The sequence below is a fragment of the Eulemur rufifrons genome, chromosome 2 (assembly GCF_041146395.1).
Source record: "Eulemur rufifrons isolate Redbay chromosome 2, OSU_ERuf_1, whole genome shotgun sequence".
Taxonomy (NCBI): Eukaryota; Metazoa; Chordata; class Mammalia; order Primates; family Lemuridae; genus Eulemur; species Eulemur rufifrons.
Window position 1 is genome coordinate 100,627,699 of NC_090984.1, and position 26,291 is coordinate 100,653,989.

Below are 26,291 nucleotides of genomic sequence, written 5' to 3' on the forward strand. Positions count from 1 at the left end.
AGACCAGAGAATCTTACCTCTCTGGACTTGTCAAGCAGGAAGAGTCTTTAGTGAACACAGCTTACCTGTTGGGGAAACAACTTGGTTTCTACTGGAGGAAACAGTCTCTAATACATGGGACAACATTTAATGTACTGTGACTGATCTAGCACCCTTTTTGGACAAAGATGGTAAAGGGGTCTAGACATCTGTCACATGTTAAAGAAGAGACCATAAAGAACTTGGGAGGGGCTTTCTTCAAAATATTGAAAGGCTTTGGCAGGAGCATTAGAGCAGAACTAAGACCACTGAGAAGATAGGTAGATTCAGCTCAATATGAGGAATTTTTTTTTTTTTTTTTTTTTTTAACATCAGTGCAGTCCCAAATGGAATGAGCTATCTGAAAACATGCCTAAGCAGATGCTGAATGATAACCTGTTAGAAAAGTTGAGGAAATTGTGCACTGGGTAGAAGATCAGATTATATTTTTAGGCTGTTTCTAATTCTAAAGATTCTATTATTTCATTTTATATTAGCATTTACTGAGGAAGGCAATAGGTATAAAGGTGAGCTTACTAATAGTGTGAAAAGTCTTAAGAAATTCCACATTGAGTTAAAAAACAAAATCTGGGGGATAAGGATACAGAAATCTGCCTAGTTTCTTACACAGAGCAGATGTTAGATACTTATCGATGCAATGGAGGTTCCCCAGGAACTGGTGTGAGGGCCAGGTGTATATAACAGTCTTTGTGAGAAAGCAGAATGAAAGGAAGTCTGGAAAGAAGCTTAGAGGTAAAGGAGCCAGACCACAGGAAGATCTTCCAAGTCCAAGGGCACTAGAGTAGGTGGACAAGAAGCAGATGACTGTTATGTGGGAAAGTACAAGATCATGAATTTGGGGGAAAACAATTGAGTTCTGAGCCTTCAGACTCAAAAAAAGAACTTGAGTCATCAAACATGGTTCTCTCTGGAGATGCTGGCCCACTGTACTGATGTGGACCAAAAGTGCCACCAAATCAAATGTAGGATATTGTCGGGAGGAGCACTGGAAACCCTGGCACTAGACAAATAATTCAGAGGATGTTAGCAAGCGGATCAGGGGCCAGGGCAGAAGATACTGCTATAAACAGCATAAAAGGGTAATCTGAAAGAGGCTATGACCAAAATTTACAGATCCTAGGGTAGTACAGACACTGACTTCTCACCACAGACCACAAGCTAAATTGTAGTTGCTATAGTTCTATTCTTAGAAATACAAAGAAAACAAGTTTAGGATCGTGGAAAATACTATAAACACATTAGCCTAGGAGGTGGTACTGGCACTACATACACACGTAAGATCAGATATGTTCATTAATCCCAGAGTTGACTGATAAAAAGTTGATTACAGAAGGTAGGCTACATGAGGCAGCCACACCCTCCCACGACATGTCTCTAGACACTGGATGGCCTCCTTTCTTTTTGAGACAGAGTCTCGCTTTGTTGCCCAGGCTAGAATGAGTGCCGTGGCGTCAGCCTAGCTCACAGCAACCTCAAACTCGTGGGCTCAAGCCATCCTCCTGCCTCAGCCTCCCGGGTAGCTGGGACTACAGGCATGCGCCACCATGCCTGGCTAATAATTTCTATCTATTTTTAGTTGTCCAGCTAATTTCTTTCTATTTTTAGTAGAGATGGGGGTCTCGCTCTTGCTCAGGCTGGTCTCGAACTCCTGAACTCGAGCGATCCTCCAGCCTTGGCCTCCCAGAGTGCTAGGATTACAGGCGTGAGCCACTGTGCCTGGCCAATGGCCTCCTTTCTTAATTAAGGCTGCTATCTATGCATAGTTAGGAGCTACTCTCCATCCTGTTACCATTTAGGGTGGCTCTCCACTGGCTGATTGGAGCTAGCGCACAGAACAGGATCACAAATTCTGATACGGAACTTTTTTTTTTTTTTGGAATTATACATGGAAAACAAAACCAGGTATTTTTTTCTCTTTTTGGGGAAAGTTTGTGCAGATAAGGGTAGGCAGTGTATAGGGAGGAAAAAAATACTGGTAGTGGTAGGTCTGGGATTACAATAAATCAGCTTAATTTAGCATGTAAGAGGAAAATTAAAATGTTTAAAGGAATGAGGCACTCAAAGGATTGAAATGAGATTTTTCTTTGGTTCCCAGGGACCTGTCCCTGGGCTCTCCAAGGTTGAGTTCCAAAGCTATACTTTTTGGCTCATGGGGCTCTCTGTGACACACAAAGAATCTCCAAAGATTTAGACTCTGGTGCCAGCTGTGCACACTGAGTGGTTAGCAGTTCACATTAAATGTGTAAAACTAATTAAACTCAAATTTCTAGGCTCAAAGGCAAGATCCATCTACAAAAGCCCCTCTTCTCCTGATAAAGCTAGCTGCTGGGCTTCAGTCCAGGTTGTCCCCAGACTAGCTCAGAAAATGACTCTCCTTCTCCCTTTAAAACGGTTGGCGAATGCAGGCCTCAGAGGAAGTGCGTGTCCTCAGTGGGAAATGCCCAGAGACTGCAACAGGTGAAAGGTGGCTCCCAAGGCCCAGCCTGTTTCTATGTTGTTCACTTTCTTTGTGAGCTGTTGAGGAGGAGGAAAAATGTCTTCACATTTTCATCCAATTTTCAACTCCAACAAGCATGGCACTTGGCAGATCATGTTGGCAAAGAGCATCCACATGGCCACACCAAGGCAAAAACTGGAAGGAGCCTGACTTGGGAGGCTTCCCACTACTCCTCCCTATAACAATTTCCCTCCAGCCACGGCCCATTGCCCCTGCACCCACCATTCTGATCCCTGGGTGTTTCTGTCCCAGGAAGTGGTCCACTAGACCTTCGAGACATCTAGACAGATAGGATTCTGAACTCTCCCTAGCCCTGAAACTAAACAGCATCCCCTCCTTTATTTTGTGAATCACCCATTTATGATAAGGCAACTTGTAATGGTATTAGATGTGGTAGAAAGGGCATGATCAAGAATTGGGAATAGATTTAGGGGTAGGAAAGAACAAACCAAGCTTCTCAATTCATACTGTGTAAGCAACTGCCTCTTGTTAAGCACTAATGGTAACCAACCAGGGCATTTCAGACATTCTGGGCCAGGTTGTACCTCAATTAGCTCAGTGACTTTGGGCAAAGCTTTACATCCAATTTCCTCAACTATATAACAAGAGGATTAGTGTTTATCAAATTGTTTTCTTCAGAATCCTAGGGTTTTCTGGAAATGCTTCACAGGAAAAAAAGAGGTCAAATGGTAAAGCCATTACAGGCTCCCAACCTCTGCCTCAACCAGAATAGCTTGACTTGATCAGTTTTATATTACTGAGATCCTGTATAAGCTTTTGTTGAATAAAGATGCCACCACACCACCAAAAAGTTTGTAAACCAGTGGACTGTTCTGTGTTAACTTGATGAAACTGAGTCTAATCACTGTGCCCCAAACTGGGGAGAATGGCATTTAAATCATTATCTTGAGGGAAAAAAATGATTGAGGTTCAGTCTGGGACACCTGAGTCAAACTGGAAGTGCCCACACCAAAATGCTCTTCCTGTGTCCTCAGGACTTGGCTGGAAGCCTGGGGGTATAGACGCCAAAATGAAGCTATCTCTGGAATAGGGGACTGTCCACGCCTGATTTACATTCTGCCCCCACTGAAAATAGTAGGAAAATTGTCCTTAAATGACTTGGTTATTGTTGATGGTCAAGTAGAAGCAGCTGTTAAGTTAGCATGTATTGAGAGGCTAAGGATGATCTCTTACCCACAAATCTATCCCCAAGTGATATGAAATCCATCCATTAATAGTAATGTGAATATTAATGACTTGCTATGTGCCAGGCATTGTGCTTTCTACGCATTATGTTAATTTTCTTTTTTTTTTTTTTGAGACAGAGTCTTACTCTCTTGCCTGGGCTAGAGTGCTGTGGCATCAGCCTAGCTCACAGCAACCTCAAACTCCTGGGCTCAAGCAATCCTTCTGCCTCAGCCTCCAGGGTAGCTGGGACTACAGGCACGTGCCACCATGCCCGGCTAATTTTTTCTATTTTTAGTTGTTTGGCTAATTTCTTTCTATTTTTAGTAGAGACGGGGTCTCGCTCTTGCTCAGGCTGGTCTTGAACTCCTGAACTCAAGCAATCCTCCCACCTCGGCCTTCCAGAGTGCTAGGATTACAGGCGTCAGCCACTGCGCCCAGCCTGCATTATCTTAATTTTCATAACAGCCCTATGAAATAGGTACTGTAAGGATCCTTGTGTTTCAAATGAGGAACCTAAAAGTTAGGGGAAGTCAGTCTCCATCTAAGGCCACAGAGTAGTAAGCTTGCAAATCAGAACTTGACCATAGATCTGATGGACAATAGAGCCCAAGTTTTAAACACTATACTATACTAACTCTTGCTTCTTGCCTTGAGTTCTAAATTGACTTAATAAAACCATGTGACTTGGGCATGTTAAGTTGGGCTGCAAGATTTCTGTTGTGTGACCTGTTCTGTGACCTCTGGAATAGCTTGCCTGGGCCAGGTTGTGCCGAGGCAAGCGGTAATATACTCAGCGTAATCTCCCACATTCATGGTGCCTAGCACAGTGCTTTGTCCATAGCCCAATCAAAAATACCTCATAATTCCACCTATAGCTACTCTGATTACTAAACAAATCCTTGACTCCTTCTTCCCAACCCCCACAAAAGAAGACTGCTATGGGACTCTGGTGTCCCATCTCTTACCTGTAAGATGGTGCTGTCTGCAAAGCCAAAGCCATCCTTTAACAGGGCTGTGATGTAGGCTAGGTCCATGCACAGAAAAGGACTGCCAGAGGTGAAGTTTTCCAAGTTATCACACACTGAAAGTGAGAGAGAGAGTGAACAGTGGAGTTCAAGTTTGCAACTAATTGAGAGATGTAGGATTTTCTCTAAAGATAGACAGAGGTAGAATAAGCAAAGCAGAAATCTTCATTTGGTTAACTCCTGGGCCTCATAGAGAGGAGACTGCACTGCTTGCCTCTAAGACCACAGCTTCTTAAGAGCTTGCACATTTCTGGTGTGATATCTTATCTACTCAAATTTACATGGGTCCTAGTTTATTTGCTAAGTTTCTATGACCTACTGCAGCAGGGGCTTAATTCTAAGTCCCTTACCTATTATTAATGCTCAGGCCCTGAAGACAGGGCAATACCATTTAGCTCTACTGTGGGCCACTGGATAAGATCATTTGTATTTTAGATTGACTCTCTCAAGGAAGCCTCTGTGGCTTTTTCCTATGTATTTTGATGTTCGGTGTTTTATTAACACTGATAACACTATTTCAATTTAAAAAAAATAAAGGAAGGAATGTAGAAAGAAGACAAAAGTTTTCACCATTTCCCCAAAGCCTCTTGTATTCCCATATTCTTGCCCAGAATTCTACACCACCTAATGCTTATGAAAATTTTTTTTTTTGGAGACGGGGTCTGGTTATGTTGCCCAGGCTGGAGTACAGTGGCTATTCACAGGTGCAATCATAGCTCACTGCAGCCTCAAACTCCTGGCCTCAAGCATTCCTCCTGCATCAGCCTCCTGAGTAGCTGAGACCACAGGTGTGCACCACTGTGCCTGGCTAGCAGCTGATGCTTTTAACTCCTAGCAAGGCTGGAAGACCCAGAAAGGAAACCTGCCTTCTGACAGGCTTTCTGGGCTGACTGAGGTGCTTTAGGTCACTAGAGTCAGCAGGCACAGCCTCAAAGGCTTGCCTTCAAGGACTTCCCCTGACACTTACCTTCTCTGGCCTTTCTTTCAAAATCTTCAACTTTTAAAACACCCCCCTTTTCATAATCTGAAATGAAACAGAACAGTAGCTGATATCAAAAAGCCTTCAAGGAAACATAAATTCATCCTAGTGATGTTTATAATAATGAAAAACTACAAATTCTAATGTTGAAAAACTACAAATTTTCAACATTAGAGAATGGGATAAACAAACATGACATATCCATACAATATAATCTATGCAGCCTATTTTACTTATTTATAATCTATTTCATCTTATGCATATTTAGCTACAGTAAAAAATAGACCCATTAAACACGTAAGTAGGAAATTAATTCATATCTCTCAGGCCATGACAGATCATGTACTTAACTCTCACAGTGAAACAAAAGCATTACTTTGTGTTAAGAAGTTATTATGAAGGGGCAGGAAGAAACTTTCGGGGGTGATGGATATGTTCATTATTTTAAATGTGGTTATGGTTACATGGGTGTATATACATGACAAAACTTAGCAAACTGTACACTTTAAACACGTACACTTATTGTATGCCAATAATGCCTCAATAAAGATATTTTTAAAAAGATGTCATGTATAGTTCTTGAGTTTATCTACCTCCAAAAGATTCTAAGTCATAGTCACCCTTCCATTCGAGTGACTAGTGCCACTCAACAACCAGCACTGGAGAAGGGTCGGGTAATCACCCCAACAAAGCATTTCAAGTGCTCCTTCTCCTTGACCTTCCCCACCACGGCCCTGCCCACTTTCCTCTCTGGACTGCCACCTGAGGTGAACTCACCAATCATGTCTGTGTCAACAGCTCGATCATAATAATAAGAGAATGCATAGAAGGAACTTCTCCGGATCTCCTCTGGCTGGTGAAGTTTTCCTTGTACCACCCTCAGGACTTCGGCGTAGCAGGGCTCAAAGCCCATCTCCCCTGCCAGGGCAAAGGTATACAGGAGAAAGGTGAGGACAGTGACAGGGGAAGAGGCCACTCTCTGGGACAAGCTGCTGGAGACAAGGAGGGAACAGCAGGAGGCTAAAGGAAAGCAGGAAGGAGAAGGCTGAGGCTTAGGACAAAGGGCTTAAAAACAAAGATGAGCAAACTTCTGCAGCCTCGCTGCTGTTTCTCCATGGCAGCTTCCCTCCCTAACCTGTGTTCACCAAACAGCTACAGCCAACCTCACATGCTGCCGGGCATTATGTTTCATGGTATTTACAAACAAGTATCAGGAGGGCTCATCTGCTTCCCTTCACTAGGCAATCAAGTGTTTTCCTTGATATTAAGGTCTATGCCTTTTATAATACCTAAGATGAATCATTCTTATCATCTCAATTTTAAGTGTTACTGTAGTTTAAGTAACTAAACATTAACTGAACAGGTTTTCACGCTGCTGCATTAGACCCAGGCTAAGAAAAGTTTTCTTTTTTATCTGTGGCTATTCACAGGCTCAATCATCATGCACTACAGCCTCTAATTCCTGGCCTCAAGGGATCCTCCCATCTCAGCCTCCCAAGTAGCTGGGATGACAAACGCACACCAACCCAGCTAAGAATAGGTTTCTAGTGGATCCATGACACTTGGCCAGGAAAGAGAACACAATGTAGAATGGCAGTTGCCCCATTTGTCATCACTTCCCCTTAGTCCTTGGAGGCATACCAAGATTCTTTGGAACAAGTCCCTGTAAACCGATGAGCTTCTCTTGAGCTCTAGAAAAAGTTTCCCATGGGACTTTACCAGAATTTCTAATGTACAGGTAATTTTAACCAGCAAAAAAATATCACTTGCCTTCTTGGTTTCCACCATACTGGTATTTCACACCTCCAAAGATCCACTCTGCTTCCAACCATCTCGGTAGACAGGCACTTCGGAAAGTGTGTCCATCAATCCCTGAAAGAAACCAGGGCACAAAGCAAACGGCAAGTATGTGAGAGAGAAGGGGGAACGCAAACAAGAAGCCACTAAGGCTGAAAGGAATCACCAAGAGGGCTGGGCTTTAAAATCTGATGAAATTAGTTCCATGACTACATCCTGTAACAGGAATTCTTAAGTGAAGCCAGATAGGCTTTGCGGGGTTGGTGAATCCTCCCAAAACCAGAAGCAAATTGTCGTGCACATGCGCATTTGTCAGAGGGGTGCACGGCTTTCATCGCATCTCGAAAAAATCCAAAACCCACGATAGAACAAGTTCCCTCCTTCCTAAGAACAGGAAAAAATACCTTCCTTACTAGTTGCTGAGAGGCTTAAATGAAATACATTTGAAGATGTCTTGTGAACTCTGAAATGCAATATGGTCATCATCCTGATAATAGTTTACTGTGAGCCAAGCACTGTACAAAGTGCATTAAATGCAAAATCTCATTTAATGTGAGGAAAGGGGCAGAGAAAAGTTAACTAAATTGTCTCAAATCGCAACATTGGGACTGAACCCAGTTCTGCCTGATCCCAACTGTGAAGAGATGAATGGAGTCGCTAAGTTATTCCACCTTGCAAGTACAGCAGACCCTGCTTCTCACCTCCCATGTAAAGCTAAGGGCTCGAGCAAGCTCCTGCCAATGCACTCCTTGAGCCCTGAATTTCTGCAGATCCTTCAGCCCCCTGGCCACAGACTGTTCCCCCTATATGGGGAGACCTCATTCTAAAAATGGCTCATAATATAGACCAAAACTTCTGAATTCATAAAATAGAAAACGAATTTGCCATTATTAGGTCCATTATACAATATATGTTTCCCAATTCAACATAAGCCTTTCCTCCACAGAATTGCTGCCAAAGAAAGGAAGAAGCAAGCTGAGTGCCTGTGTCACTGGCACCATCCCCCACCTGGCAGATACCCCAACAAACCTTCTGTCTCCAGGGCTCCCAGAGTCGCCAGTCTTGCAGCTTTCAATCCAAATCCCAAGTAACTGTAAAATACAGGATTGACTGATTTCAGGCTAGTTGTGAAATTCTCCATCTTAAAGCTACCTTTTTCAAAAGTAACATGGTTTCCATCTCCCTCTGGAGAGATGAAAAACCTTGTTCTGTCCCTGTGACCTATTCAACTCATGTGGTCAACAAGACTAATTTCTGCATAGTTTGGATCAAGGCCATGCAGTAGGAATCCCCCACAGCTGTGATTCTAAAGTCGGAGACAGTGACAGTTCCTAGGGTCCCACACTAGGAACCATTCCCAGAAAAGGACTCATCAGTTTAGCCCCTAGCCCCAAATGGGATCACATTCCAGGCTGGATGTTGAACTCCCGAAGGCCAGCTCAAAGGAGTTAGTATGGAGCTTTGGCTGAGCCTTCTCCAAGCATCCTCTCCCTAAAGAAAACTTTTGACTCTTAAGTTACATAACTTTGAGGTCAGGAATGAAGAAGAGTCTTAGGTCCCTAGGGCTTTGGTGAGTGTCCTGGGTTTCAGTTGATAGGCCTTAGGGAATTGGCAAAGACTTTGTAAGGCTGACCAGATGCGACAACAGATTTGAGAATGCTCTGAAAAGTTGGGAAAATCATACAATGTGAAATATTATTCTTCCCTGTCCCCCCCCTCACCTGTGTGTGTAGAGCTTATAAGTGCTGTTAAACATCTCAAAGGAAGTGAGGTAGCCCCTAGGCGTTTGTTCCAGGGTTTTCTGCAAATCAGAAAAAGCAGAAGACTATTCAGCATTTGCAATTATTTGACGATGTTATCACCACCATCCCTGTCCCTTCCCCCCAAAAATCAGAGATGGAGACAGACTAAGCTGCTAATTTCATAAGGTTTGAAGAATCAAAGGGACTCTGAACAGTGAGAGGGCACGGGGGAGTCCACCCAGTCATTAATTCACTCTACTCAGCCTACCTGTGGTGAAGCTGCTGTCTGAAAATGGGGTGCCACTGTCTTAGCACCACGATATGCCTGCCCAGGGCACTGCTAACCAGACCTTCACGTAAATGACTCACCTCAAACTGGGGCAGGAACGTGATTTGGGTGGAGGCCCCCCCCAGGTCCAGGGTCCCCACGGTCTCCTGGCTGTGGCCATGCAGCTGACCTGTCAATGAGAGTCAGCTCTAAATATGCTCCACATGCTGGACAGCCCAACACTCATCCGTCTGCCATGTCTCTCCTGCTCCTGGCGTACATTGAAGGAGTTCCATAAATACTCCACTCTCCCCAGACCCGAAGGCTGCAGGTGAACATCAACTCAGAAGGACTCTTGCTGCAGCTGAGGCCTTGAAGGCCAGTTATAAACATTAACTTCCTGTCTTTCCTTTCCTTTTTTTAAAAGAAAGAACAATACAGAAAAAAAGAAAGGGATTTTACTCTTCTAACCATGTATGTACAAGCCAGTTAAGGTCTTAAGATAAACTCACCTGTCAGAAAATTCACAGTAACCCAAGCTAATATGCCTAAAAAAGAGAGAAAAACAAGGATTACATTCCAGAGCACTTTTTTTCTCTTTCCTGGCCCCATATTTGTTCTTTTTCTTTCTTAATTTCATGTCTAGAGCACATATTTCCCTTCTCCCTGTCCTTCGATGTCCTGCTGTCCCATTCCTCCAGCTTGTTTGTTTCTCCATACTTAGTTCCTTTCTCTTCAGCACCCGGCCCTGTTCCCAGTTCTTAGTTAGATCTTTCACTGACCCTGCGCCTCGGCCCCTGGAACATATAACAACACCTCTCCCACCTTCATAGGATCCATCCATGATGCTAACACTGTCCTTTGGTACCAGGAAAGGTGACTTCCTGAAGATCTCCTTTACCTAGAGAAAAAGGGAAAAATGCGGATTCCCTAAGGCAGTAAAACAGAGTTCCATATTTTGCCTGTCCTATAAAGCTTATAAAACTATTCCATTACTAAAATTTTAGCAAAACTCATTCCTTTGCCCTAAGAAACTAGAGAAGAAACCAGGCAAACTATTACCAGTTTCTTGCAAAAACAAAAACACAAGGATTCCTTGGACTTTAAAGCAAAGCTCAAACCATCTAAACTTACAGATGACTTGGACCTAGGGAAGGGCATATATCTGACCCTGTGAGCTGAAGTCAGGATCCTGTCATTTTTTTAAAAAAGCACCTGATTCTTTTTGTTTTATTTTGTTTCTATTCAAGAAAAGTACCAGAGAGAACACCTGATTAACTCTAACTAAACATACCCTGGGCACTAGGAGGAGCCTTACCCACCCCACTTCCTCATGCTCCAGGGCTGAGGCACTCTCCTACCAGCTCCTCGGGCTCTGGTGTGTGGCTGAGGCCTCTACAGTCTAGGGAGACCTCAAATCTAGACTTATGGAATCCTATTTTAGGAGATGGGAATGAAGATCTCACACAAACACTCGACTCTCCATATTACAGGCGAATGACATGGGTGTTATGTCTTATTTGTATATGATTTTTTTTTTTTTTTTTTTTAGAGACTGGGTCTCACTCTTGCTCAGGCTAGTCTCAAACTCCTGAGCTCAAGCAATCCTCCTGCCTCAGCCTCCTAGAGTGTATGATTATGGGGATGGGGTGGAGGGGAATAAAGAATTCTACAGATGGGAATACAAAGAACTCTAGTCTGTTTGCTCTCCTTATTTCTGATGGGATGAAACACATCAAACAGTGACCTATGGACTCCGTTTCAACCAGGAAAAGCCAGTTAAGTGATCTATAAACAAGCTTTTAAGGAGAAGACAGATAAGCAAACAGGAATAAGATAGAGAGTTTCTGCTCTTGCCTTTTCCATTTTTCTCTCCCGCCCCATAGTTTGTTCTCAACATAGTAGCCAGAATGGTGCTTTTAAAATGGACGTCAGATCGTGTCTTTCCTTAGCTCAAAAGCTTCTTCTGGTGGCTTCCTTCTTAGAAAAAAAGCCAAAGTCTTTATACTAGCTTTTGAGACCCTATGTGATGAACTCCTCCCACGCCCACCTCTCTGACCTCCTCTCCTACTTCCCTGTTATCATTCACTCCCCTCCAGCCATCCTCACCTCCTGGGATGCTATTCCTAACACACCAAGCACATTCCTGCCTTTGGCATTTACACCTGCTATTTCTTTAGCCTGGAATATTCTTCCCACAACATCTTGTGTAACTTGCTTCTTCATTCCCTTCAGATCTATGATCAAAGGAATCTTATCAAAGAGGTCTTCTTTGACTGCCTTATTTAAAATAGCATTTCCCCCACACCATCACTAGGAGTCCCTACCCACCTTGCCCTGCTTTCTTTTTCTCCGTAGTATCTAAGCACCTGACATACTTTGTATTGGCTTATATAGTTGTTTGTTTTCTGTCTTCCTGAAACGAGAAGGTAAGCTCCAGGAGGGCAAAGACCATTTTGTCTTTTTGTTCCCTGTCATATGTATCCCCAGTAACTTCACCAGCACCCAGTATACAGTAAGCACTCATTTGTTGAAGAAATGAATGAATGAACGAAGAACTGGGATTCAGATTCTCACACAGATGTACTAGACTGCTTGTCCTTGGGCAAGGGACTTACACCTTCTATACTGACAGTCAGAGGAAAATGGATTTAGAGGACTGAATTAGCACACCTGTAATACAGAATCCTTCTTGCTGTGATTTCTTTGTTATAATGGGATTCTGCCTATACATATTCTTCTCAATATGAAATGTAAATCTTCTTAATTTACATATTTCCTACATAATAAATATGTATGATAAATTAAAAATACTGAGTTTAACAGAACTTTCTGTATTTAAATTTTTGATCTGAAAAAGATGGGAGTTGAAATAGATGACTTTTAAAACTCTCTCAAACTTTAAAATTCTGTGATTTTCTCAAAAACTCTGTGCTGAGAGAAAAAAGCCAGATATTCAAAAAAGAGGACATAAACTGTATAATTCCATTTATATGAAATCTAAGAACAGGTAAGACTTATCTATATTGACAGAAAGCAGATTAGTGGTTGCCTAGTTTCAGGGGTGAGGAAACTGACTTTTGGGGCACAAGAAAACATATTTGTCAAAACTCATTTAATTGTACACCTATAATGGATACATTTTATTGTATGTAAGTTTAACTTAATAAACTTGATTAAAAACAACTATGATTCTGCTTTAAAAAGTTAGAAAATTAAGCATATCACAGACAGGAGGTACTTTAAACATTTTAGGAAAAGCTCTAATAAATTCGTAATAATTAAAGTAAGAGTAATAATTAAAAATGTAAATAGCTGTAACAAGAGCCCAGAGTCATCATAGTGCCTTAGCAATGGTGGAATACTAAAGGTCGCAGTCATACTCCAAAAGGTTAAAAACTCATAAAGAAGATATTCATACAGGGAAAAGGACAGAATTATCCAAGATGCAGATTTCAAAAATTACCTCAAAGAGCAGAGCCTGGGCTTTCCGTTCTGGCAATAAGCGCAGTCCTGCTGTTGCCTTCAGGACCACTGGGGTCCTTTTCCAGTGACTTCGGGGGATTGAGTCTTTGGCCACCTCTAAGAGTCCTTGAACAGTCTCAGCACCCTTCAAAAGAGATGGGCTATTCATCCAGTGAACAGTCTATTTAGTGGCACTGGTCTCTGTCCTCGATATGCTTTGGGGGAACAAGAGTGAGGTGGCAGAGGGCTCCAAGCCCTCTCTGTGTGTATAAGCAGAAACCTAGAGAAGGGGGCCACTCTGAAGGAGGAGAATCCATTTCATTTTGATAGTTATGATAAAAATCATTCTTTTCTATTGTGGTCATTTTAGTTGATTGTTATTGTATGTCTCATATAAATTAGCTTTAGGCCAGAGAGTTGGGTATAGTGAAGAAAGCACAAGAGTTACAGTCAGCAGACTTGCTTGCTAGCCCTACAGCCCAATATGGTCACACGGCCTCAGATTTCTCAGGTGTGAGACGGTAGATATGCCTCATACCACCACTAAACTATTGTGCACACGAGGCACAATGCTACCTATAGCTGTTTTCATGTTATATTCCCCCCCCTCCCCTCCCCGAGACAGGGTCTCACTCTGTCCCCCAAGCTAGAGTGCAGTGGCCCAATCATCACTCCCTGCAAGAACTCCTGGGCTCCAGTGATCTTCCTGCCTCAGCCTCCCAAGTAGCTGGGACTACAGGCATGTACCACCATACCTGGCCAAGGTTATTTTTAAAAATTGTTTTCTTTTTTTTTTTTTTTTGAGACAGGTCTCACTTTGCCCAGGCTAGAGTGCTGTGGCATCATCATTGCTTACTGCAACCAACTCCTGGGCTCCAGTGATCCTCCTGCCTCAGCCTTCCGAGTAGATGGGACTACAGGCAATACCACCACACCGAGCTAGTTTTTTTTCTATTTTTTGTATCAATGGGGTCTTGCTCTTGCTCAGACTTCATGTTATATTTTTGATGATCTCCTTAAAGACAGAAAGTCTTTAAGCTCAGGCTCATTTTGTATTATCAGCACCTACATGCGTGACACAGAGGAGATGCTCAATTTACGATACATGAAAACCATTATTTTAAATCTACTGTTTCCCAGAATGAACATTTATTCTGACAATGCACTGCCCTTTAATCATTATTATTAGCAACTACAACACAATCATCTTTTCTAAATGTCAAATCAGTGTCTGATAATGCAGTTGCTTTCAATAGCTACTAATTTTCTAACACATTTGCCATTCATGTGCTACTGAACTGAGATATATCCTCTCAATTCTCCAAACTCAAACCATTTTTAACATCAGGTTTTCCTTTGGGTAATGAACATTTTTGTGACGCTGAACAATAAATACCTTCATGTCTGGTCCCCAAGTTCATTTCACTTCTGGCTTATTCTATTTCATTTCCGCATGGCCTCAGACAGACTGGATATAGTACATTGTGTGTGCTCAAATGTGAAATACAGGCACCACAAACTCTCCATTCATTCTTTACTACCAAAGATTTTTGTCATCATGGGCTATTGCCTAATTTCTAGAATACAGGCATAGCTCCATCCTACATCAAGGCACTCTAAAATGAAATGTGAGAAAGGAGGTGGCGGCTGGCAAAATCTGGCCCAGTCTTTGGCACTTGCGTGCCGGGCACCGAGCTGGGGTCCCCTCTCCACTGTTTCATTTCCAGGAGGGCACAGGAGTCTCTGCCACAGCCTCTGATACCCTGTCACCTGAAGGTACTGGGAGATCCATAGGGAGGACATTGGGACATCCCAAAAGCAAGGAAAAGGTGAGTGTGCGGGTTGTGTGTCCTGTGTGTGGGCTGGGGCTGGTCAGAGCGGCTGGAAGCGGCTGTGAAGGACCGGGCCTTCTTGCATCAGCTCGAGAGTCTCGAGACCTGAAGTTCGCCACTGGCACGTTAGCCCTCGGCAGCCCTTAGTTCCCTCTGGCCACAGGGTGGGGCTGGGCGGGCAGCTGGGACCCTGGGCGTCCTGTCCTGTCCCTGCATGTTTACTCTGCCCACAGCCAGGAGCCCTCTCTGTGCAGCTCTGCACCCACAGCCCCGCATCTCCCCCAGGTTGTGTGGGGAGAGGGCAGGGTCCTCGGGGGAGAATCTCCACTCAGTGTGCGGGATCTATTCATGGGAGAAGCTGTGAGTCCGTGAGGTCCCCACACCTCCTTTCTCCTATTAAAAATTAACCTGAGGAAGTTTGAATACTTAAAGAGTTTATTTGAGCTAATACTAATTTGTGAATCTAGAAGCCCCTAAACATGGTTTGTGGTCTTGGGGCCACTAGAAGGGCTTGAAGGAAAGGCTTTTATAAGGTGCATGTGGAAGCAAACTACATTGAATAACTGATCAGGTACCGTTATGTAGTAGCCTTATTTGGACTACGCATATGGCTATTTTCTGGTTTTGTAATCAGAATGTTAGTGGCAGTTTGTAGTTGTTTGCTTAAGTTTTGTCTTCCTCTGAGTTATAATTTACAGGAAATGCATTTGAGTTAGCATTAGGTTTCTGTAGGTAGGAACGGAGGGCACTACAGCCACTTCAGTCTAATTGCCCCCTTTTTAACTATTTTAACACTTTCTAGGGGGACTGGTTTTCCTTACATTTTGCAAATGTATGGCAAGCGGTGTCTCAGATTCAAGATGTAAATCCAGTTTGCCCAGCCTAACTGTTCTAGGGCCTGTAGGAAATCCTAAATTTCCAGTTCCTTCTCCACATTCCCAAATGCCTACTACTGTTCTCCAACTCATAACATTATCAACTATCTGCCCTTTATTTTTCAAAGAGACACAGTATTTTAATTTTTGATCATTTTTTTTTCACAGCGCTGTGGGTAACTCTTTTTAAAATATGTGTTTTCTATTTCTGAACATTTTACATGAGAGGAAAGCAGAGAATAATCACCTGATACTCCCCTGTAAAAAATCTTTGTGCTTCTCCTCCTTTCATCTTCCCTAGGCACACACGCCTTACCAGGTTATCTTTAGACTGAGGTTACCCTTTTGAAACCTGACAGGCTGATGTGTCTTCAGCTAGCCTGTCTTTTCCTGGTCCTGGTTTCACAACTGTTTAGGGATGACCCAAGATGCCCACAGCAGCCGTGTCTCATGGAGTGTCTAGTGAATGGTCAGCCCCGTGCCACCTCCTCTCAGAGGACAGCCTGAGGAGTGGGGCTGGAGCCTCTTGCGGTAACAGCTTGCATGCCCTGGTGCTGAGAGGAGTCTCCTGTTGTAGCCGTCACCTAAAAAGCTAACTCCTTGGGACATTGTTTTCCTTTCCCCAACTTGCGCTTCCATTCCATGTAGACACGCTCACTGGTGCTCAGCCAACAGGATACTCGTATTGGGAGGAGAGGGCAGAAATGACTCCTGTCCTCTGGATTCTTTCAGACTTTTGAAGGGAGAAAAAACCATCCCAAAGGATGAGGAAAACCCACCCAAGTGAGGCAGTGCAAGAACTTGCAAAGCAATGTGCACTTCAGGCACGCAGAGGCACAGAGCAGTGTCTCCTGGGAGGGTGCTCATTGAGTTCTTCAACGAGCAGGGTGGGGTAGGAGGATTTCCCAGGTGATAAGACAGTCTGATTTGACACTGGAGCCACACATGTCTGTGCTGCAGTCAGCACCACCCCTCCCTGGACTTGTTACCTTGAAAAGATTTATTCATAAACTGAAATGTATTTTACCAGCAAAGCCTGAAAGACAAGAAAATATTTCCAAAGAGGCAAAAAAGAGGTGGCTTTTAGGGAAAAAAATTTAGACCTATATTCTCTTTGTTGATAATTCTTAGTTACCTTTTTTCTTCCCCAGAGTGAGAGTTGTGGTTTGTTCTAATTTTGGGGGTGATTTCAAACAGAATTCCAGAGCTTAGCTTTGGGAATGCTATCAGAGAGAAGAAATAGGGAAAATATCTCTACCATTATGGCTACAAAACAACAACAACAGAAAACTCCACAAGTGTGGTAGGTAAATTGTTGAATTAGTAAGTATTCACCAAAATATCAGTTTCTTTCTTTTGCAGAGTGGAGAATTTTTGACAGTGGAAAACTCTATTCTGTGATCTGGATGTCAGACTTTATAGCTAAATTTTATGTGACAGGGCTTGGCAATTACTAGAATTGTTTATGTATAACTCACTGTTTGCTAAATAAGTTATTATAATAGAAATAATAATTAAATGATAAGTTTATTATCTGAAAGGAATAGATATTTTTACTTTTCCTACTGAGATATGAAATGTAAGTGCCTTGTAATTTTCTTCCCTTCTATAAACATAAACACTGAGTTGGAGTGATTTTGTTGGATTCTTCAAACCCTGGCTGTTTCTCATTTAAAACTAAGTGAATAACCTTAACTGGGAAGTAGAGACCTGGGCTCAGAGACTACAAGCAAAGGTCAATCCTGATCTAGCAAACGGAGGTCACTGAAGGCCCAGTTAGCTCTTCCTGGGGAGCCTCCCCTCCCGGTCTCTGTTTACACCAACCATGGAAGGAGCCCTTTATACTGAAAGACGCTATAGAGCCCTGGAAACCTGGGGATCCACCAGGATTGGGATGGGAGCGGGGGTGTGGGGCTGATGCCTTCTCTGAGGGTGTAATTGTTATTGTCCTAGGGCTGTTTTTAGACATTATCAAATAAAATAAATTCTAATTTAAAAAAATAAATAAAAATAAAATGAAATTCACCGGTCTCCATCCCCTCAACTGCCATGTTTATAACATCATACCCTATAAAACTTCATGTCTATATTCTTCATTTACATAAACCAATGCAGTTGATGGCTTCAATGCAAAACCTAAACAGTAAATACACAGGGAACAACCTCTTAAAAGCTAGTGTCATCCCTGCCTGACCACAATCTATTTTCTAGCCTCCTTCCACCCAGCCCTCATGAGCCAGGAGTATACAATTGCTATTCTCTATGAGGTTAGCTGAGGAGAGAAAATTGATTTCATACATGATTTCAATCTCATTAATGAACAGCATAAGATATTTGACAGCAGTGGTGGTGTTAAATTATCAAGTTACTGAGAATCAAAACATTCAATCATAAGAAACTCACCTGCTTAGGTTGATCTACAAAAGCAGAAAGTCCTGGCTTCACAGATTCAAAAATTTCCCCTTCTAGAATTGGAAGCTGTCCTATGTCGTCCAGGAACAAAATGGAAGAGAGCACGCTGATTACCAACAGTTAGGCTGCTTCAGACATTGGGCTCTGTAAACTTTCCTATTACTTACTAGGTTAACCTGCTCTTCCCCCAAGCTATTCCAAATGATCCCACTTGTGAGGAATGTCTTGCAGGAGTACTGGGAAGGAGGGCTGGAGAAACCCCTGAGGGTCCTGCTGCCATTTCTCTGGTGGACACCTAGCTCCTACTCCTTTCCCCAGGCTCTACAGGCAACCTGAGGAAAGGCTGCCTATAGACTGACAATTCCGAAAAAGTGAGTCCCCTCGGCCCCTTGTCCAAGGATGTCAGTGAAACTCTCATGTGATTCTTCTCCCAAGACCACTCCCAATATTCTGGACCCCTGAAGTATTAACCACCTTTACAGAAGAGGAAGAACAAATTACAGCCATTCTTCTTGAACACATGGGTTTCAGACTACATGCAGCCCTTATCTCTCAAAATTCCACAATGAATGAAATCATGTGTTCAATTACAGTCAGAAGTGTTCTCTGAAGGATATTCACTAGCTGTAAGATTCTGTAATTCACATCATGAACTCTCAGCACACTTGTTTCTGGCAGGGGATACTACAGTGTGAATTTATAGACTCTGGTGAGGGTCCCAGTTGTACTCACCTGGTGTTTTCTGCACAAAGGTGTAAACATGAATTCGAGTTCCAGTGCTCCCTGCATCAAACATAATTCCATACAAGGTGCTGGCACTGACATTGATGGGGCACATGGAAGACAGGAAAACACCCTCAAACCAAGTCTGCTGGTCCCTGTGGAAGATAGTGCTACAAACACAGGATACCACCAGCATGAAGAATATTGCACTCCAGGAAGTGGCCATTCTTTTCCCAAGATGTGGTTAGGTTTAGGTTTTTGTTGCAGCAGCAGTCTTGCTCACACACCTGCAGTGGCTTATAGGATAAAAACACACAAGGTTAGACCAACTGGTTTTCTTGGTTACACCTTTAAAAGAATAAACACGCTGTACCCAAGGTGTTCCTTCTCTACTTCTAATAACAAGTACAATGAGCTAATTAGGCTCTTAGCACCTTTTCTGAAGGGTATCTGGTTCCAAAAGGAAATTGAGATTTAAAATATATTTTCCAGGTGGGTGCAATGGCTCATGCCTATAATCTCTAGCACTCTGGGAAGCTGAGGCAGGAGGATTGCTTGAGGCCAGGAGTTCAAGACCAGGCTGGGCAACATAGCGATACCTCGTCTCTACAAAAAAATATGAAAAATTAGCTGAGCGTGGTGGTATGCACTTGTAGTCCCAGGAGGATGAACCAGGAGGATCACTTGAGCCCAGGAGTTCGAGGCTGCAGTGGGCTGTGATCTTGCCATTGCACTCCAGCCTGCGCAACAGAGCAAGACCCTATCTCCATAAAAAAAGAAATATATATATATGTATTTTTCCCCCCACGCTTTGCTTTTCTATTGATACATAATAATTGTACATATTTATGGGGTATATATGATATTTTGATATATGCAAACAAAGCATAATTATAAAATTAGGTTATTTAAGATATCCATCTCCTCAAATATTTATCATTTCTTCGTGTGGGGAACATTTCATATCTTATCTTCTAGCTATTTGGAAATATACAGTAAATTATTGTTAACTACAGTCACCTCACTGTGCTTTCAAACACTAAAACGTATTCTATCTCCCTAACTGTATGTTTGTACTTACTAACCAACTTCTCTTCATCCCCACCCCTAACTCTTCCCAGCCTCTGGGGACGATCATTTTGCTCTCTACTTCCATGAGATCAATCTTTAGCTCCCATATATGAGTGAGAACATGTGGTATTTGTCTTTCTGTGTCTGGCTTATTTCACTTAACATAATGACCCGTGCTTTGCTTTTTATTATAGGGAAGTTCTCACATACTCAAAGGCTCTCTGCCATCTGCTCCTATCGTTGAGTCTAATTTTCTTCTTTCCATTTTGACAATTTTGCCTTTAGATCATAAACTAACACCCTTCCCTCCCTTTTTCCTTCCCTTCCTTCTTTGTGATTGATAGATAAGAAGCTTCAACTTCTGAATTAAAGTTACAAAGTTACAAAGAAGTTATAAAGCCCCTATCACTGGGGTGTTCACAGTCTTCAAAAATTAGGCCACTGGACTGTCACTGGTGATCAACAATATTGCCAGTGGCTCGCACATATAACTACATTTTTTAACATGACTACATTTTAAGGAAATAAATCAACTTAATTTAAAAACACTTATATAGACCATTATGGTTTTAAAAACAGCCTTCATAGGTTTCAGACCATGTTATCCATGAGAACTTGAGGTAGACGGGCAAATTAAGACAGAGAGGTCTATGGCTTGCTGAAAGTCATAAAGTTAGTGATGAAATCCAGATCAGAAATCACTCTTGGCCAGGTGCGATGGCTCATGCCTGTAATCCTAGTACTTTGGTCTCAAACTCATGACTTCAAGTGATCCTCCTGACTCAGCCTACCAGAGTGCTAGGATTACAGGCGTGAGCCACCACACCTGGCCAATCCTAGCACTTTGGGTAGCTTGAGGCCATGAGTTCAAGACTAGCCTGGGCAATGTGCCAAGACTCTGTCTCTAAAAATCAACAAATAAAAAAAATTAGCCAAGTGTGGTGGTGCATGCCTGCAGCCCAGCTACTCAGAAAGCTGAGGCAGGAGGATTGCTTGAGTCCAGCACTGAGCTATGGATGACACCAGTGTACTCTAGCCTGGGCAACAGAGTGAGAACCTGTATCAGAAAATAATAGTTTTGGCTGGGCGCAGTGGCTCACGCCTGTAATCCTAACACTCTGGGAGGCCGAGGTGGGAGGATCACTAGAGGTCAGGAGTTCGAGACCAGCCTGAGCAAGAGTGAGACCCCGTCTCTATTAAAAATAGAAAGAAATTATCTGGCCAACTAAAATATATATAGAAAAAATTAGCTGGGCATGGTGGCACATGCCTGTAGTCCCAGCTACTAGGGAGGCTGAGGCAGTAGGATCACTTAAGCCCAGGAGTTTTAGGTTGCTGTGAGCTAGGCTGACGCCACGGCACTCACTCTAGCCCGGGCAACAAAGCGAGACTGTGTCTCAAAAAAAAAAAAAAAAAAAAAACACTTGGTAGTGTTCAATGGAATAATGGAATCCCTTCTACATGGTTACTTTAGTAGTAACTTTTTCCCCTCTCTTTTCCTGGAGGAACATTAAATGAGAAGGAAACAAACAAAAAAATTAAGTGCTTTTTCTTTTGGTGATTTGTAGCTCACCTGCTGTAAAGCTCAGACTGTGTCTTATGATCTCATCTGTACAGCTCCTTAAGGTCAGGGTTCCTCAACCTTGGCATTACTGACATTTGGGGTTGGATAATTGTGTGTTGTGGGGCTGTCCTGCATGTGGTAGAATGTTCAGCAGTGCCCCTGGCCTCTACTGACTAGATGTCAGTAGCACATCCCAACCCCCAGTCCCCCACCAATTGTGATAACCAAAAATGTCTCCAGACATTGCCAACTGCCTGCTGGCTATTTTTTCTGCTGTATATATTATTTACATGTAAAATCTATTTTTATACATTTTATTTTTAAATATATTTACTTAAAATTTTTTATTTTTATATATTTTTATATATATTTATATACATTAAAATATATAAATTTTCTCTGCTCTAGACTATAGCTTCCTTTGGCATTAGTGAATAATGCCATATCTATTTTCTAACAGTTAAGGCTTCCTTAATTGCCCCGTATATACCTTGCTCAAAACTGTTTTGGGTCTTCTGATCCAGCTTTCATCTCCGGATCTCTTGTGCAAGTCATAGTTACTGACTAAGCAACAAGATCCGATTCCAAAGTTCCCCTTTCTCAGACCCTTCATCTCAAACACTTCATATGTTTGGAGTACAGATTAAGGATTCTCAATCATCTCAAATTTGTAGAGTATGTGGTTGGGTTTATCAAAATGCCTCCCTCCCCACAGGTGACATATTACATAAAATAAAGCAAATTAGGCCAGGCATGGTGGCTCATGCCTGTAATCCTAGCACTCTGGGAGGCCGAGGCAGGTGGATCGCTTGAGGTCAAGAGTTTGAGACCAGCATGAGCAAGAGCGAGACCCCCCGTCTCTGCTAAAAATAGAAAGAAATTATCTGGACAACTAAAAATATATATAGAAATATATATAGAAAAATATATATAGAAAATATATATAGAAAAATATATATATAGAAAAAATATATATAGAAATATATAGAAAAAATTAGCTGGGCATGGTGGCACGTGCCTGTAGTCCCAGTTACTCGGGAGGCTGAGGCAGTAGGATTGCTTAAGCCCAGGAGTTTTAGGTTGCTGTGAGCTAGGCTGACACCATGGCACTCACTCTAGCCCGGGCAACAAAGCGAGACTCTGTCTCAAAAATAAATAAATAGGCCGGGCGCGGTGGCTCACGCCTGTAATCCTAGCACTCTGGGAGGCCGAGGCGGGTGGATCGCTCGAGGTCAGGAGTTCGAGACCAGCCTGAGCAAGAGCGAGACCCCGTCTCTACTAAAAATAGAAAGAAATTATATGGACAACTAAAATATATATATACAAAAAATTAGCCGGGCATGGTGGCGCATGCCTGTAGTCCCAGCTACTCGGGAGGCTGAGGCAGTAGGATCGCTTAAGCCCAGGAGTTTGAGGTTGCTGTGAGCTAGACTGACGCCACGGCACTCACTCTAGCCCGGGCAACAAAGCGAGACTCTGTCTCAAAAAAAAAAAAAAATAAATAAATAAATAAAAAAAAATAAAGCAAATTAGGCCGGGCGCGGTGGCTCACGCCTGTAATCCTAGCACTCTGGGAGGCCGAGGTGGGCGGATCGTTTGAGCTCAGGAGTTCGAGACCAGCCTGAGCAAGAGCGAGACCCCATCTCTACTAAAAAATAGAAAGAAATTATATGGACAGCTAAAAATATATATAGAAAAAATTAGCCGGGCATGGTGGTGCATGCCTGTAGTCCCAGCTACTCGGGAGGCTGAGACAGGAGGATTGCTTGAGCCCAGGAGTTTGAGGTTGCTGTGAGCTAGGCTGACGCCACGGCACTCACTCTAGCCTGGGCAACAGAGTGAGACTCTGTCTCAAAAAAAAAAAAAAAAAAAAAAAAAAAAGCAAATTAAATTTAATTGCATTTGGAATTTAAAAATATTTAAAATAACCAGAGCTGGTCTGAAGTACTACAAAGGCAGAGTTAGAATCACCTGTTTGGTTGGGCACCGTGGCTCATGCCTGTAATCCTCACGATCTGGGAGATGGAGGTGGGAGGACTGCTTGAGCTCAGGAGATCTAGACCAGCAAGAGCAAGACTGAGTCTCTACTAAAAATAGAAAAATTAGGTGGGTGTGGTGGCTCGTGCCTGTAGTCCCAGCTACTGGGAGGTTGTGGCAGGAGGATTCCTTGAGCCCAGAAGTTTGACACTGCAGTGAGCTAAGCTGACACCACGGCACTTTAGCTAGGATGACTGAACCCCATCACTACCCCTCTTCATAAAAAAAATAAAATAAAAATGAATCACCCATTTGAACACTATTCAAGGCTGAACTTCTATCTTGTATTAACTGTTAAGAATAAGAGCTATTGGCTAGGAAAGAAACAAACAAAATTGGTGGACTTTTAGACTCCCGAACAAAACTGCATCCCAGGAGATCAACCACTGAAACAGACTCATACTCACACCTTAAATCACTCCCTTTGGTTGAATCTTCCTTTACAGCAAAGGGCTGGTCCTGCAGATCAGTCTAAATAACTGAAGACAGAAGCAACTTTCCAGATTCTCTGAGTATTGACGGATCTTTGTTTTGGCCAACTTTTAGTCCCTCTTCTCCCTCAGGCAGTAAATTAGAGGAGCTCTAGACACCGGGTCTCCTCTATCTCTGCGACTGCACGGGTCACTCATATTTTGTATATTACTGTGGTTTCTGAAAAACCTCTCCAGCTTCTATTTCCATTAATAAAACACTTGTTTTTCTTTCAAAAGAGATTTCAAGAAAAAAAAAATGCATCCTAGGTATCTGTTTTCATGGAGTAAAAACTGCAGAGTCATACCAGGTGTTCAGTGTAAAACCAAACAGTAAATTTTAGAGAAAGCCAAGAGTGAACACTTAAAATGCTCCTTCTGCTCTCAGCAACTACCTTTTAACACCACTTCCACCCACATTTTAAGATAAGATTATTATTTTTAAAATGGTATTAGAAAGGCTTACAATGTAGAGTTTATAGTCTGCACAGCTTGCTCATTCACTTTGTTAAAATCTTTGCTCAAATGTCACCTTCTCAGTGAGACCTTCCTTGTCCACCCTATTTAAAATTACAACCCTCTTGGCCACATGCACATTTGTCTACCTTCCTTCCCTGTTTGTTTTTCTCCATAGCTCTTTTTACCTTCTAATATACTATATTATTACTATTTTTATTTATTTTCATATTCCTTGTTTCCCCCACTCCACCCTCATGTGAGTTATAGGTAGGCAGACATTTTTTTCTGTTTTGTTTTTTATGTGTTCTTGGTCCTGGAACAGTGCTAGCACATAATAGGTGCTGAATACATACCCAACGGGCTAAACGGTGATCCGATAACTCAGGCACTAGATCTCACCCATTTAACAAGAATAGCTGACTTCTTTCCAAAAAGGAGATTAATTAACCACCCACTGAAAAATCACAATTACAAGCTTCCAAGAAAGGGCTGTTTCTCCAAATTTGTCAACTATATAAAGGTGACATTTGCCCAAATGTGCCAAATGTATCATTTTATATGTTACTCAAAATAATTCAAATAGTCAAATTTACTTTTCATAGACTGGGGAGTATACATCAGTATATTTAAATCCACTCTTCTCAGGATTGGCCTCCTCAATAACCCTTGCTTACTGTCTCTTATTCAACCCCAATAAAGCCCCCTCTTTATCTCCTCCTAAGGGTCTCTTTATACCTGGAGCAAACACCAATCCTCCCCACTTAGCCTTCCCAGAGCTTCACACTCTGGCTTCCCTTCTTCCATGTCACCCAGAGCCTGACAGGCCACAATTCCAGGGGCCCCAAGCCCCATCTGAGTGCTCACCTGCTGGTGTCTGCCTGTTCCCCGTGAATCCTTGCTTTCACTGTGAGTTGCCTTTTGCTCTTTGATCCTATTTCAGCTCTTCTGAACCAAGCTAGCTTCATGAATCACATTCACCTTTGTGCCAGTTTGCAATTAACTGTGTGGCATTTTGCTAACTCATTCCCTTCTTTATCCTTTGCTCCTCCCTAAGTCACCTTTCCTCTGGGTACATGATTGTCTGGTTCATCTACTTTTATGATAGTTAAGTGCCACCCAGTAGAATTATTGCTTATAGGGCTAAAGTTTCTCAGGAACTTAATTCTGTGTTTTTACGTTAGCAAAATAGAAAAGTTAATAGCGTTTCTCAATAGCTTCTTTACCTGAGATGGAATTTATAAAGCTGGGCATTGAATTGTCTAATTAATAAGCATTTACTGAGTAATTAGTTACCAGACACTGTGCTAGGCTCTAGATCTACAGATAAGAATCAGATATAGTCTTAGCTACTGGGGAGACTTCAGCTTACTAGAAAAAACAGACACGTAAACCAACAACTACAATGTACTGTGATAAGTTCTCTGGCAGAACTGCCCACAAGGTGCTACAGGAATGAATATAAGGGACAAGTAACTTGGCTTGAAAGGGGAACGGTGGGGGTAGGAGGCTTCTTGAGGGATGAGAGGCCTAAGGTGGATACTGAATGAGAGGTAGGAATTACCCTGGGGAAGTGACACAAGTAGAATTCTGCGAACTTCAAGTATTAAGAGAACAGTATCACTGGAACATAGGTGTACCAGAACAAAGAAGGCAAGTGTGAGGAAGGGCAGTTCTAGAGGCACTGAATCAGATTTCAAAAAGTAGACTTGTTTTCCCTGTATGGTTCCATAGTGATATCCGATTGTTAATTTTATCTTTCTAGGTCCTCCCTAAGCAAATATCAATATTGACTGATTTGGATAAAATGACACGGTATTTTCCAATAGTGGAAAATAATTCAATAGGATA

General features: G+C 42.5%; 1 protein-coding gene across 1 annotated transcript; it reads right to left on the bottom strand.

Moving 5' to 3' along the window:
* Positions 1-310: 310 nt before the first annotated feature.
* On the bottom strand, positions 311-25,414 carry ENTPD5 (ectonucleoside triphosphate diphosphohydrolase 5 (inactive)). The gene is made up of 14 exons (XM_069488807.1): positions 25,308-25,414; positions 18,852-19,138; positions 18,111-18,190; positions 13,002-13,145; positions 10,361-10,436; positions 10,048-10,083; positions 9,637-9,725; positions 9,247-9,326; positions 8,555-8,616; positions 7,499-7,600; positions 6,506-6,646; positions 5,717-5,773; positions 4,690-4,805; positions 311-2,553 (listed from the first exon to the last, which is right to left on the bottom strand). Exons 2-14 carry the CDS (start codon positions 19,066-19,068, stop codon positions 2,467-2,469), a joined length of 1,287 nt encoding a protein of 428 aa, XP_069344908.1. The 5' UTR covers positions 19,069-19,138; positions 25,308-25,414; the 3' UTR covers positions 311-2,466.
* Between the last annotated feature and the right edge of the window lie 877 nt (positions 25,415-26,291).